This window comes from Hibiscus syriacus, unplaced genomic scaffold (genome assembly GCF_006381635.1).
Source record: "Hibiscus syriacus cultivar Baekdansim isolate YM2019G1 unplaced genomic scaffold, ASM638163v2 tig00110705_pilon, whole genome shotgun sequence".
Lineage (NCBI taxonomy): Eukaryota > Viridiplantae > Streptophyta > Magnoliopsida > Malvales > Malvaceae > Hibiscus > Hibiscus syriacus.
The window spans coordinates 1067813-1083350 of record NW_024062831.1 but is presented as its reverse complement, the minus strand read 5'-3'; the positions used below and the strand labels follow the sequence as shown (position 1 = coordinate 1083350).

General features: G+C 34.5%; 2 protein-coding genes across 2 annotated transcripts; both read left to right on the top strand.

The window, feature by feature from the left end:
- The first annotated feature begins 52 nt into the window (after positions 1 to 52).
- LOC120138830 (E3 ubiquitin-protein ligase PRT1-like) lies at positions 53 to 9677 on the top strand. The gene is made up of 8 exons (XM_039154234.1): positions 53 to 283; positions 2259 to 2287; positions 2366 to 2545; positions 3111 to 3314; positions 3576 to 3638; positions 3734 to 3898; positions 8147 to 8268; positions 9212 to 9677. The coding sequence occupies exons 1-8, from the start codon at positions 120 to 122 to the stop codon at positions 9617 to 9619; spliced, it is 1335 nt and encodes a 444-aa protein (XP_039010165.1). The 5' UTR covers positions 53 to 119; the 3' UTR covers positions 9620 to 9677.
- A 2871-nt stretch (positions 9678 to 12548) lies between these two features.
- LOC120138691 (60S ribosomal protein L13a-4-like) lies at positions 12549 to 14387 on the top strand. The gene is made up of 4 exons (XM_039154107.1): positions 12549 to 12851; positions 13758 to 13874; positions 13984 to 14071; positions 14189 to 14387. Exons 1-4 carry the CDS (start codon positions 12748 to 12750, stop codon positions 14330 to 14332), a joined length of 453 nt encoding a protein of 150 aa, XP_039010038.1. The 5' UTR covers positions 12549 to 12747; the 3' UTR covers positions 14333 to 14387.
- Positions 14388 to 15538: the final 1151 nt, after the last annotated feature.

Below are 15538 nucleotides of genomic sequence, written 5' to 3'. Positions count from 1 at the left end.
AATATGACAGCTCATAAGGCAAAGCCTCTCTCTCTCTCATTGTCGCCTCCAACCTTCTGACCATTTTTAAAGTTTCACTTTCGTTTCCTTTCTCTGGGGTTTCAGAAGAACAAAAACAAATGGAAAAACAGGGGAGAACCGATGTTAACATCGATGAAAACCTAATTGAACCTCTGAAACACCACCACCAACAGCAGCAGCAAAAGCAACCACAACAAGCGGAATCCACCCTTCATCTTCTCTCCGAGGAATTCCTCGACGAGTTCCAGTGCTGCGTTTGCCTGTCAGTTTTCTTCTTCTTCATAATTCTCAATAAACCCTAATTTTCCCTATTAATAATCGTATATACGTTATTTCCTTAACCATCTGCGTTGTTTGTTTCGAATTTCTCATGGAAGATTGTAATCCAGAGGATTCTCTTTTAGCAACTATTAATGCAACTTTTAGGGACTACCTCGAATTTCTATTAGGCATTGAAGGAAATTCTTTAGATTCGAAATTACCGGATTATTATTGAGATTTGGGACTCTAGACGTTTCCATTTTGGTTCTTTGAAATTTTATTAGGTTGCTTCTGTCTCTTTTTTTTCTATATAAATTTAGATGGATTAAGATATTGTCGGATAAAATTTCTTTTTTCGACAAGCTTGGGTATATTTGGTGGCTGTAATTTTGACCTCAGCTCAGTGTATTTGTCTTAAGTAATGAGTTCTTTGGAAATTAAAAACGAGCTTATTCTTATTGGGGTTTATCTCAATATAGAAATAAACTTTTTCGAAGGCTACCAACGAATTCCGCATCTGACTTTTGGAACCGATTATAAGACCCTCTAAATTTGGTATTAGAAGCAAGTTCATGGTTGTCTAGTGGCTAGAAGAAGTGTTTTTTTTCAGAACTTTTGAAGTTTGAATGAAAATGTGGTATTATTAATTCCTGTAAAAAAAACTGTTTACTTTATTGCTGTGTTCTTTCATTTATTGCCATGCAACATATGAATCATTCTTTTCACTATGCTTTTTGGGTTTTTTCAAGCATTTTTTACGTGAATTATTACTGGAAAAAATCATATATCTATCAATGAGCAGAAGTGGATTGTTTACTCACCAACAGGGTTTAAAATAGCGGGACCAATCCGCTATTTCGCGGTAGCGCCACCGTCTGAAACCGAAATCCGGGAAAATAACGGTGGGCAGCGGATTCACGCCAAAATCGGTCAATCGCGTCCACAATCTTACGGGTAACGGTGAATAGTGCCGATAACAGGACGCTATTACCGTTATCTACCGTTAATGTGAAAAAAAAGTTGAATCAAAGGTTTTTTTTGTTTAAAAAGATGAAAGGTTGGAGGGAGGGGGAGTTGAGAGACTAGAGAGAGCTTTGCAGAGAGCTTTACCGTGAGATTGGAGAGAGCTTTGCCGTGGGAGGGGGAGTTGAGAGACCGGAGAGAGTTTGCCGTGGGAGGGGTAGGGGTATTAATCTGCGTGGGAGTGGGTTTGGGTGGGGGAAGGGGAGTTGAGAGACAAAGAGTGGAGAGATAAGTTTTTTTTAAATAATTTTTAAAATTATTTGAAGAGATGAATTTTTTATTTTTTTAAAATAAATTTTAAAGGATATATTAATTTGACATCCCTCCCACCTTTTAGAATTTATAATTTAATCCTTAGCTTAAAATGTAAACTTTTATTTTTATTTAATTTAGTCATAATTTCAGTAATATAATTTTTTGACATTTAAATTTTACATTTTTATTTTAATTATATTTAATTTAGTTATTTTGTGTTCTTTAAATTTATTCAAATTTCGTTCAACATGGTAAAGAATTTCTTATCTGTTGATACTATTATTTCTTTTAAATAATAATGTATTCAAAATCTCATCGTTAATTAATTATCTTATCCTATCATCAGATTTTTAAAGTCTTCTATTTGGTTAAACTATATTATATATATGTCATTTTCGCTTAGAAAACATTCTAAAATTCATTAAAAATGATTTCTTATAATTATAATTATTTTTATTATGTTTTAAGATGTGCAAAATTTAAAAAAATTCACGACCGCAACACCCGCACAGTGACCGCGATGTCATCCGTTATGTCCACAATCGCGATAAACGCGACGTGACCTAAAACGCTATTTAAATCCCTGCTCACCAATCTTATATAGTTTACTACTTTTGACAATTTGGGTGTACTTGGTAGTTATTGGTTTATTGAAGCTCTAAGATACATTTTAAAGGTGATTTCCTTGTGTTTTTCAGGGAACTAATTTTCAAGCCTGTTGTATTAGGTAAGCAAGCAATATGCTTAACTAAGTTTTGACATGTGAATTTACCTGTTAGCTGCCTTTATGTTCCATTTCTTGCAGCCTGTGGCCATATGTCATGCTTCTGGTGTGTCTACAATGCAATGAATCATGTTCATGAGTCCAATTGCCCCATTTGTCGGTGCCCATACAATCATTTCCCAAGTGTCTGTCAGTTGCTTCACTTTTTGCTCCTGAAGTTGTATCCTATTGCCTATAAGAGAAGGGAAAGACAAGTGAGAGGTGCATTTCTTCTTTCTCCCTTATTTAAGCGCCAAGTATTTGTTAATAAATTATAAGTTTTGGCTAGAATTTTTTTTATCATTTTTCTTAAAGACTTGTTGAAGCTTTTAAATATCCGGATTGTAGAAAAGTGGTTATTGTGATATGGACTTAATCTCTTCTACCCAGCAGCCAAAATAATAGTGGTGTGACGGAGTTCAACTTTGCTTGTAAATACCTCAGATACTTGTATGCTGTGATGATGTGAATTACCAACTATTTGCCAGTACTAACCTGCTCCTGTAAAATCAGATTTTCATTTGATGAATTAGTATGAAATAGTCTGAAAGGAAATGCTTAAAATGCATGGACGATGTAACCTTTACCAAAGTCCTCTTTGGTTGTTTGGAAGACTTGGTTGGGAAAGAAGTTTACGTGTTAGAATAAAATACACTGTGAGATGATATAAGCTCACCAAGATATTCTTCTTCTTATCAAGCGGGGAAACCTTTTTCCCCATGGACTCCCCCTGCCCTGCCACTTCAAGTGTTGGAAAATGATTTATTTTATTTTTTCCTTGTTTCAGAGGAAGAGAAGGCAGCCGGCCACTTCTCACTTCAATTTGATCAAAATTTACTTGAACCAAAGCTTTGTGAGAAGTCAGATATTTTGGGGAATAACAACACCCATTCTCATCTTCAAATGGATGGGCAGTCGGAAAGTGGTTCTAAGGATTCAGAATCATCCTCATTCAGAGATGCACCAAAAACAATCATGCAAGATGAAAGTGGTATACCAATTAAACCGATGTCATTTTCAGAGAGCCGTGAAGTTATATGCAATAAAACTTCAAAGGCACTCTTTTCCTCCTTCCAATGTCCGTTGAGTCTTTGTTGCTTGACGGTTATGAAGGGGGGTTTTAACAAGGCCTTCCTTTTTATCAAAAAAAAAAAAGAGAGCCGTGAAGTTGCTGCTGATGCTTCGAACCAAGGAAAGACTTCTCTAAGCTATGATTCTGAACATAAAGATAAAAAGGTGGTTTCTGTTGCAGATTTACTCTGTGCTGCATGCAATAGACTTCTCGTTCGACCAATTGTTCTCAATTGCGGTCATGGTAGTTGACATTTCGTTTAAACTGTTATTTCAAAAGTATAAAGGATTAGAAGATATTATTGTTGACTACATGCTTTGGTCTCTTCTTTGGTGCAGTATATTGTGAATCTTGTTTTGTTATTCCAAATGATGAAATGCCTAGGTGTCAAGTATGTAAAAGCTTGCAACCAAATGGATTTCCTGGAGTTTGTTTAATTCTACACCATTTCTTGGAGAATCAGTTTCCCGAGGAATATTCAGAAAGACTCAAAGAACAAAATTGTCAGTATCCTGCTTTCAGAATCATTTATGATTTTTATATCATATTTATTTTCAATATCAGTTACCTTAGGGTGATCTGATCATTTTATTATTCTGTATTGCCTTGCAAAATGATTTATAACTTGAGTCATATTATCTTTTTTTAAGGTTCTTGTGGGATCTTTATAAATATCTATTAACTTACTAGAGGCTGAGGATTTAATTTGTAGTTTAGCTTGTAGGCTTCATGTTTTCCTCGAGTATGAGTTTTAACTAACTTAGTTTTTTTTATAAAAGTAGGAGGCCTCATTAAAAACCTCCCTCATAGTAGACCCTTTCTCTAAGGAAAGTACCGACCAGCGGGAGGAGGAAAAGAGTACCTCATTTTATTAATAGAACAAAATTAATAAGACTTAGCAAGTACACCGAATACAATAGCTTCAAAAAACACAAAAAAAACAGCCTAAAGCAGTACCCTTACAATCACCCAATCCCCTCCTTTGCTAAACTATCAGCCTCGCAGTTACAAGCTCTTGGAATCAACCTAACTATAGACGCCTTATCTGTGACAAGTGACACAAACTCCTTTACTAGAGAACTAAAGAAAGTAGGAGCATAAAAAGGAGAATGAATCCACTTCACTGTAGATTTACAATCACTTTCTACAATCAGTCTACCTACAGGAGCCCAAACTGAAGAGAGAAAGATCTCGATGCCTCTTTTAATTGCTTTTAATTCAGCCACTGGTGGAGGGCCTTGACATACACTTTCAGAAAAAGTCAGTAGGGTGAAACAATTCCAGTCTCTTAAGATACCACCGATACCTCCTGCCAATCCGTCGAACCTTACAGCCCTATCAACATTCATCTTAAAAAATCAACTGGAGAGGGAAGCTAACATAGTACAGGACAACCCTGTGACTTTAGAACAGAATTGTTGTTTGCAAGGGAAGGATCTCCAATCAATGTATCCATTTGAATAGGGACTTGAGGGAACTTGGCTAGAAACTATTTTGCTAACTTAAATCTAACAATGAAGAAGAGTGACGGCCTGTCGAGTTTCGCGCTTTCAAAAACAGTTGAGTTCCTAGCTTTCCAAATGGACCAAAAAACAACACCCAAAATAAATTTCCAAATAGTCGATATCACCCTCAATTCAGACCAAGAGCTAAGCAGGGTAGGAGGATTGCGGGGCAAAGCTAAAGAAAGATCCCAAAAGCTGACTAATTTATTCCAGAGTTCCCATGAAACAGAACACGAGATGAAGATATGTTGTACTGATTCCTCGTGCTGACGGCAAAGTAAACAGAGAATGTCTTCTCCTAGGGGCATCCCCCTTTTCTTCAACTCTACTCTGACTGCCAATTTCTGATGAGAAAGCTACCAAAGAAAAATTTCAACTCGTGGAGGAGCTAAACCCGACCAAACCCACTTCTTCCAAAAATAATTATCCCCTTAGACCTTCGAAAGGGCCATTATGCAAGATTTTACCAAGAGCAGTCAATCACCATTCCTTGACCAAGATAAAAGATCATCCACTGATTCTGTCAATTTAATGCTATTCAGTTTAGACATTAATTCCACCCACTGGTCCATTTCCCAATCACACAAGTTTCTCCTAATTTGTATATTCCACTCCCATCCAATCGACTCATAACAACCAAATTCAACCACTTTACCCTTTTTTTTTGATAGAAGATCATAAAAAACCTCCTTTTTACCCTCCATGTTATGAAAGTAACCTGAAGGGTAATGAAAGGAGGAAAAGAGCGCCTATAATTTTATTAAACAGAAGAAAAGTACATTACCCACTCTTACAACAAAATAAACCTTCCCAGAAAGCATAAGACTTAAAAACCACTATCAGCTGGAAAACGTAGACACAAATTACATAATACTGAGAACAAAAACCTGCAGAAACAAAATGAAACATACACTCCAACTCCTCAAATACAAAGGCAGCTAATCAACCAATACCATCTTTAGCTAAACTGTCCGCTTCCCAATTGGCAGCCCTCAAGATTAGCCTTAACATAATATCCTTCCCTTCCATAATAGAGACGATCTCCTTCACCAATGATTGGAATAAAGGGGTGCTTAATTCCGGATTCTTAATCCACTTCAGCGCGTTAGTAGAGTTCGATTCTAAAATAATCCTCTGATTAAGAACCTCACCTGAATCAATAAGCAAACACAACCCTCTCTTAATCCACTTTACCCCTTTTATTGGAAGAAAGAGCAACAATCCTAGGAAAAAGACTTTTCAAAGGTGTATCATCTATCCAAGCATCAGTCCAAAAAGATATAGACTTACCATCCCCCACTTGTAACTTCAAATTAGATCTTAGGCACACTCCAGCCGAATCATTCTTCAAGAAGTTATTGACAATACCTCCCAAAATCCAAGAGGTCTGAGGAGAGAAAACCTTGCTGATTGACATGGTGTTGCTATTGATCTTGTGTTTGCAGCACAACATTTTTTTCAATAACGAATCATTTTCATTGGCAAACTTCCAAACCCATTTACCCAACAGAGCCCGATTGTTAAGATTCAAGTCCAAAACTCCAAGGCCACCATTATTTAACGGACGACATATTGTACTCCAACTCACCCAGTGAATCCGACTCTTCTCTACACTGTCTGCCCAAAGAAATTTAGCCATCAAAGAGTTAATCTTCTTGCTAATTTTGCATGGCATTTTGAAAATTGATAAGAAGAAGATAGGCAAGGAGGACAACACCGACTTCAACAACACTAATCTGCCCGCCATAGAAAGACAAGAAGCTTTCCATTCAGCCAGTTTCATGTTAAAATTCCTGATGAACGGGTCCCAATGGACTTCAGAATTCTTTTTTGCACCTAGGGGTAGGCCCAGATAGTTTGTAGGAAAAGAACTTACTGAACAACCAAAGGCCAATGCTCAATCATTTAGGTTGACATCTTCAACATTAATACCAAATAGTTTGCTCTTCACTAGATTCAGATGTAGCCCTGCCGTTATGGTGAATATCCTCAAAACTCTTCTGAAAATTTTAATTTGACTAAGAGAAGCTTTGCAAAATATAATAAGATCATCTGCAAACTGGAGATGAATCAAACGAAAAGGATCTTCCGACTTTTCGATGACGAATCCCTGAAAAAGGCCTAGATCAGCAACTTTAGACAGCATCAAATGGAGCATTTCGCCTACTATATTGAACAGAAGCGGGGAAAGACTGCAACCTTGTCTCAGCCCTTTTGCCATTGAAAACTCATCTGAAGGGGAACCATTCACTAGAACCGAGATTGATGCTGAAGAAAGACAATATGAAATCCACGAGCACCATCTCTCACCAAAGCCCATCTCTTTCATTGCTCTAAGGAGGATTGGCCATTCAACGGTATCATAAGCTCTACGAAGGTCAACTTTAAGAACAACCCCTTCAAGCCCTTGTTTCCTCCAATAATCGATACCTTCATTAGCAAGAAAAGCACAATCCAACAACTGCCTCTCCGGAATAAAAGCGAACTGTGATGGACTGACAATGTCTTTAACACAAGAGATGAAAACGTGTTCACGTCAAACCGGAATAAACAACTGCCTCCCTTGGACTAACTTAGTATAAGCATACTAAAACACATTTAAAATATTCTGTATTGTTAACTTGTCCACGTCAAACCAGATGTATGACTTACCTTGTGCAGTCATGATATTCATCAACTTGACTCGGTTGTGTTCAACTTTTTCTTTATGCTTAATGATAACTCTCCAAAAATGTTCTATTTCATTACTTTGTTTTTCTATTTTCCTCCTTTATTGCAACCTCTTTAATGGGTTACAAAAGCCACCAACAACACATACAATTTTTATATGCATGTCTTAACTAGAACCTCATCGATCTTTTGGTCAATCCAAGGTGCATTCCCCCAATACTGCAGCTAAGGATATTATGCCACACAAATGCAATAATGATACAGGAGTGGAAGAGCAAAATAGTTACTTAACACCTTCAGGATGTACCTGCTTGTGCCGTTCTCGACTCTGTTTCTGAAATACACATGCATATGTGCACACACGAAAAATTCTTCAATGGTTGATTTTTTTCTTAGGAAGGAAATCTTGAGGTTGTCATTTCCCTTTTCATACTGAACCTGACAACTAGGCACGCATGTATCTATGTTTTTAATGTCAATGATGCGCTGCAATGGCTTGAACTTCATAGTCTTTTTGCTTCTTTGTCTTGGTTTTTTTTATTTATAGTTTAACTCATTTCTGCTGTTTGAACTTAGGTTCAACACAAGCTCAACGACATACAAACCGGGGGAAATCAGTTTCTAGTGATGTCTACTCATCATGGTTTTTCGGAAATGGGCCAAAAGTTCATGTTGCAGTGGGCTGTGATTACTGTGGGGTAAGTTTGAATTAAAATTCAGTAATTTGCAGTATGTTGGCTTTAACTTAATAGGTTTCTGGAAGAAGAAACATTAATTCTAGACGTATAATATTCCTTTTATTTGTTTCATTGGTAGTATGAAAAGAGCAACTCTGTTATCAGAAGTGATAATTTCGTATTGCTATCAGAAGATGTGAAACAACCATTTGATGTCATCTACTATTAACCGATACTTGAAAGGAAAAAAGTCTCCTCTAATTACATGCTCGATATTTTAACTGTTTGTATATCTTAGATTGAGATCTACAATTATTCATTTTTTTTATCATTCTAAATTTGTATCATGTTTACCAATTTAAATATAAAAGTTACTCGAGGATTTGTTTTCATTTACTTGTATCCTTGCATTTTTAGGAGTCTATTGTTGTTATATATGCCTTTACTGGAAGAAAGGAGATCAACTTGTTTATCATAGACGACTTTACTCGTTACTTAATCTTGTTGTTACTTGTATTTCTCAACATGAATTTGGACTAGGATTACAAGAACCCATAAGAGTAAGAAATTACTTCTATTCGAAAATTGAGGAAATTTTACTAGTTTCTAAAACAATTACAAATAGTAAATGAACTTAAGAGCTGAGGGTAGAGGATAAAAGAGGATTTCCTGAATTTAGGGATATAAGAAAGATGTATCGAAACAATATGCTCACGGATCGAAAAGTGTTAAAACACTAGTCTATAGTTTGATACTTACACCGGATTCAAAATAACATAGGTTGTAACATGCCAAGTCTCGTTACATTCGGAGCACTTCGGGAAATTTCTTATATTTGATGCCACCCTAGAGTAGATATGCGTTGGTATGCATTTTTGCAATTGCAAGCTTTATGGTTGTTTATTATTGCTATAGTAACAAAAAACTGTTTGACGAATGCCCATATCGTACTTTTCTGTTTCAGATGTCTCCGATAATCGGGGAGAGATACAGATGCAAAGACTGTGTGGAGAAAATAGGATTTGACCTCTGTGAATCATGCTACAAATGTCCGGCTAAGATACCGGGCCGATTTAATCAGCAGCATAAACCATACCATCAATTTGAAATTGTGCAGCCATTAAGCATACGGGATCTTATGTTAAGGTTGAACTCGGAACAATCCGACGATTATGATGATGGGGGTTCGGATGCTATGGAACATATGGATGTTGCTTCGACATTGTTGGCTGGTGTTCAACTGGACGAAGGTAATAATGGTTCAGAAGAGCCTGAAGATATTTCTCCATTGATATTCTCAGTTGATGTGTCATTGGATCAGGATGGTGAAGCTGATGATCCAAGTGGTAATATATCTTCAGGTTTGACTTAAAACTAGAGATAATTGTGAAGGTTTTTAATGGATATTTCCATAATGCTAATAAATTACTATATCTTAAATGCCTTTAACCTTAATCCTACCTGATTTCGGCTCAGTTGTGGTTTGGATATTAATGGAATATATTCGGCTCCTTTTGGTCAGTTAATCCTTGAGGATTCGGGCCGCATATGTTAGGGGTATGAGCGATCATTGATTTAGGGTTAAGAGTTTTTGAATATATATTATATTGCATTCACTTTAGATATAAGCAAAAAAAATTATTATATAAAAGAAATATTTTATTTTTAAAATTATTGGGAAACAACCTTAGAAATATTTTGTATAAGGACTTTTACGAAAATTAAATTTTTTTTGATGAATCGATTAGTTTCAAGTTTGATATTTATAATATTTGGTTTGGGTTTTAAAAGTAAATCAGAAGTTCATTAAAATGATCATAAAAAATCACCTTGTAGAGGCGGATAAGGTGCCGACCTGATTTAGTGGTAAATGATTTATTAGTAGTAATATCATATTTTCCTCTCATAAATAAAATAAAAGGTAAGCTACATTGAATGTTATTCAATTTTATATGTTAATTTGTTTATATCATCGAATTTTTAATTTATTAATTATAATATTAAATTTTGATTTTATATTTAATTATGTTATTTTGACATTAAACCCATAATGAGACGATGATATGGTTAATTGTTGATGTGGTTTTGTCACACTAAAACGACGTTTTTATGACGGATGATTGATGTCCAAATCGATATCGTTTTAGGCATTAAACTTTAGGAGTGTATTGACTACTAATTTTGTCATCGAATTTTTAAATAATTTATTTTTTTTGGCACTGTACTTTCAGTTATCGTGGGCAACTAATTATTGGTTGTCACCGATCATCTTTTGCAACAAGGTCGGAATCAAAATGATTGTATTTAACTCATCCTTCTCCAAGGATTGACTTTTCGTGAAATGCAGACTTTTCGTGAAATACACTCAAAATTGATAAAAATATATTTAAAAGTTCCAACTTATTAATACTTTGATATCTTTTAATGACCGCCTGATAGGACTAGTTTTGAGGCATGTTCTTCGTCTTTTTGAAATAATACTTTTCACCATTTTGATTTTCAAACGAATACCCCAAGGCTCATAAATCTAAGAAAATCTCTAAACATCTAAAAATGATAGAATTTTTTAGATTAATTTTGTCGATTTTAAATGTGCTTCGTGAAAAATTAATCTCATAAAATGAAAGAGGAGTTAAATACAAATGTTTTAGTACTGATTTTGACGTGAAAGATGATTGGTGATGATCAATGATTGGCTACCTAATGGGGCCGAAAAGTGCAATGCCAAAAATATAGTTTTATTATTTTTGCTTGTTCTTACAAATCATTTTTGTTCGATATTTATTATCACGGGCTTAATTTCTATGTTCACCCAGAATTACTAAAATCTCGTAAATGGAATTGAATCTAACTTCATTTTAGGGTTTAAGAATTTCTTACGAAGCCTGGCTTAAAATAAATGATACCAAGCTTAAATTTAAACTTTAAGAATCTAAACTTAGTTTATACTAATACGTAAGAAATTTAAAAATAACAGAATTTTCTCACTTGAATGTTTAAACATATAAGATGGAAGAAATCTAAACCTATTTGAAGCCTAAAAGGGAAGCTTTTTGGTGTTTTAGTTTTTTTTTTATTAATTATTAATATAGGATAAGTATAAGATTATATTTGTTCAAAGATAATTATGTATTATTTGACATTGAACGCTCGTACCTGACATTTATGGTGCTCGAACCCGAAACCTTAAAAAATAATAACAATTTTTTTACCATTGAAATCGTTTAGTTCGTGTTTTGTGTTTTAGACTTAAAACATCCATTTTCCAATTTTCATAATAACCCAAAATCATATTGTTAAACATCAGTTTATAATTCCAATCTTATAGGTACTTGAAACATGCACCTTATCAATCCGTCAAATTTCACAAACAATGTATTTTTGGTTATTCACCATGTAAACCTTTCCCTTTTGCAATTTTATAGTTTAGTCTTTTTATTGATCAATTTTCAATTTAATTCATGAATCGAGCTATCCTTTAATCCAACAATCTTAATCGAATATGACACAATTTCAATTAATTAAATTAATATTTTAAATCCTTAAAATAAATTTCCGACCATCAACTTAAAAAAATTTAGTTCAAGAATTCAAAGATATTACATAGATAGTGGACTACTTGGAAATTTGACACAGGAAAAAACTGTGAAATGGTTGGATTAGTTATAGAAATCAAAATCAATTTATGTATTCATATGCTTAATATGTTATTCCAAATAATGTTACCTACAAGGTCTACATGAATTTTATCCAAGACTAATAGCATAACAAATACGGTAAACTACGTATTTAGTCATCCACCTAGTCTCACGGTCTTGTTTTGGTTACCCAATAATTATTTTTTTTTAAAAATCATATCAAACGTTAAGTTTTGATCTCATGTCGTTAAAAACTTAACGTCAATATTAACCTATCACCATAAGGTAATATCAAATCATCATTGAAAAAAATTTAAAATTATCACATCAACAATTCTATTTATTTTTTAATGACGAGTGGCCAAAACGTAATGCTATATATGATTTAAAAAAATAATTAGATGAATAAAATGAAACCGCGAGAATAAATAGGTGATTAAATACGTAATTTACCCTAACAAATATTACCTTGAGACTATAATAAGTGTTATTAAAAAAAGTTGATATGCTCAAATGAACAAGATTTAAAGCTTATGGTTTTAATTCTATGTCGGAATTTTCCGAAATATAATTTGGCCCAATTCATACAAAAAGCCCAAAATCAACAAAAAGAAATCTCAAAATGTAACTGCCAAAACCCTAATTATCTTCTTCATTTTCCCATCAGCAGCTGAGGGGAGAGAGAGAGAGAGAGATGGTGTCAGGGTCGGGAATCTGCGCCAAGAGAGTGGTGGTGGATGCGCGCCATCACGTGCTGGGAAGGTTAACTTCCATATTGGCCAAGGAACTGTTGAACGGCCAAAAGGTCGTGGTTGTAAGATGCGAAGAGATTTGCATGTCGGGCGGATTAGTGAGGTAGAAGATGAAGTATATGAGGTTTCTGAGGAAGCGTATGAACACTAAGCCCTCCCATGGTCCCATCCATTTTCGTGCACCTGCTAAGATCCTATGGCGTACCATTCGTGGGTATGTTTTCCCTTTAAAGCTTGCTTATAGGAATTTTCATTTCTTTTCTTTTTGTGCTGTGGAAGTGAATTTTTTGTTCTACATTTTTTGGTCTTTAATGCTTTGTAATTGGGGAAAAGTTCTATTGTGAATATTTGGATCAGACCTCACATTTTCATTTGAATATTGTGTTTAAAGTATTTTATATAGAATTGTTTTGACTCATTCTATGTATTTGCATCGTGTTCTTGTGTAATGCAATTGGGAAAAAGCTTTGTTGTAAATATTTGAACCAGCCTTTACAATTCCTGTGAATTATTTTATTCATAATTGTGTTTAAAAATGATAATCCTTAAAATATTTTTATATTGGTATATGTTTTGAAAAAGTAATGATTTTAATTATCTTGATTTCGACTCATTTGATGATATATCCATACCCTGTTCATAATTAACTCTTTTTTTTTTTGTTGAAATTTTTTAGTATCTTATTTGAAAGTAAGGAAAGACAGGAAATTTTGGGGTTCTGATTCATTGTGAGTTGTGGTTTTTATTCATTTAGTTATTGGAAGATCTTGTAAACAAAGAGATTTAGATTTTCAAGCTTTTTGGATGTATATTCTGTTACTGAAGTGTTGAATTTTGGGAACATACAAGGATGAAATGAAAAGAATACTTTATGAGTTTGCATGATGCTATAACTATTTGGGGTAATTATTTGGTTGATTTGATTGAAAAACCAATTGAACCGAATTCATTTGTAAAACTGAATTGGTTGAAATGAATTAAAGAAAAACTTAAGCAGGTTGCTTTACTCGATTCGGTCTGTGAATCTTATGGTGCAAATGAAGGTTATTTTGCTTTGTTATCGTTGATGTATTTATGGAGTATTTAGACTGTGATAATTGATTTTTGTTTTGTGTTGCAGGATGATTCCTCACAAGACTAAGCATGGAGCAGCTGCGCTTGCTCGATTGAAGGCTTACGAAGGGGTTCCAGCTCCATATGATAAGACGAAGAGAATGGTCATTCCCGATGCTCTCGAGTGAGTTTTATGAGATCAATTTATTTTGTGGAATATAGAAGTAGATTCACTTGCCTCATCGACTAGTTATGTTCATTGTTTTTTACTGTTCTTCTGGGTTTCAAATTAGGGTTTTGAGGCTTCAGAAAGGACACAGGCATTGCTTGTTGGGCAAGCTTTCATCTGAGATCGGATGGAACCATTATGACACTATCAAGGTGAAAATTGATTATCCTGTTTCGATTTATAAAGATGGAATCGTTTGTGTATATATGTATTCGATATTTGTAGCCGAGTCCAAGTAACATTTTCTGGTTTATTCTTTTTCCCTCCAGGAGCTTGAAAGGAAGAGGAAGGAGAGAGCTCAAGTGGCATACGAGAGAAGGAAGCAACTCACTAAGCTTAGTGTTAAAGCTGAGAAGGTTGCCGAGGAGAAACTCGGTGCACAGCTGGAAGTTATTACTCCGATCAAATATTGATTCATCGAAAACACTTCCGGGTGAAGTTTAATGCAAATCTCATATCAGCTCATAATCTTTTTAAGTAGATCATATGCTTATTCACATTTGTATGGCAGTTTTTGGTTGAATTCATCCATTTGTTTCGTGGCTTGAAAAGCATCATTTAGATTTTGGCATCCAATTAAGACCGGCATGAGTTTCGGTTTCTCATGTAGTCGTCTAAATGTTATACTTGTTTGATTGTTTCATTTTGACAGTTCGATCTTTATTCGGGCATTGGTATCGGAGTATAATTTTATAATTATGTGTAGTTTTTTCTTTAAAATCTCTTCCTAATAACTCATACGCAGACAGTGCTGGAAACGACGCTTTAAAAAATCTATTTCAGTATTTTAACCAAAATATTAACACAAACAACACTAAAAAAAATAAAGAAATTAAGATTAAGAATTTGTTCATATTTTTTTGGGATTTTTTTATTAAAAAAAACAAAGAAAGCATTGAAATTTGCTATTATACAACCATAAAACTTGATTAATGTTATGTGTAATTCTAGAATATTTACAGAATCGTCTCAAAGAACTTGTGGAAGATCTCTTCTTATCAACGGTTTCTATAAATTTTGTTTTCACGTTAACGGTTTGTTGGAAATTATTTTTAAACAATACTAAGGACAAAAATAACTAAAGGGTTTGTCTTCATGGACTTTACTTTCATTATCTTCAATGTTTCACATACTAATTTTCTTCTTAAGGGTCCAACCAGAGGATTGGTCATGTAACAACCCGGAATAAAATTTAGAGAAAAAAAAAAATTTAATTAAGTAATTTGGCAAAATTTGAGGATTAAATCGAAAGTTTTCAAAATTTTAGGCCATTTTAGAAGTTAAAGGAAATTCAGGGACCAAGCCCTGCATTACTCCTTTTAGTGTCGGCAGAAAAGTTCATTTAAGCGTATGAATGGTTTTCTGTTTTCAAAACAGAAAACAATTGTGAAATTTCTCCTCCCGCACTCTACTTCAAAGCCGATTCCGACTCCGTCCGAATTCCGATCGTTGTTTTGAAACCACCGTTGTGTTCATCATCGAGCGAGGAACAAACCCTTCAAATTAATTGAAGCGAAACGCGGCCAAACGTCGGGAATTTCCAGTCAAAGTAGCGACGGTTTTGTTAGCTCTATCGCCGAGGAAATCTTAAATTCACCGCTGATCGTTGCTCCGTTTAC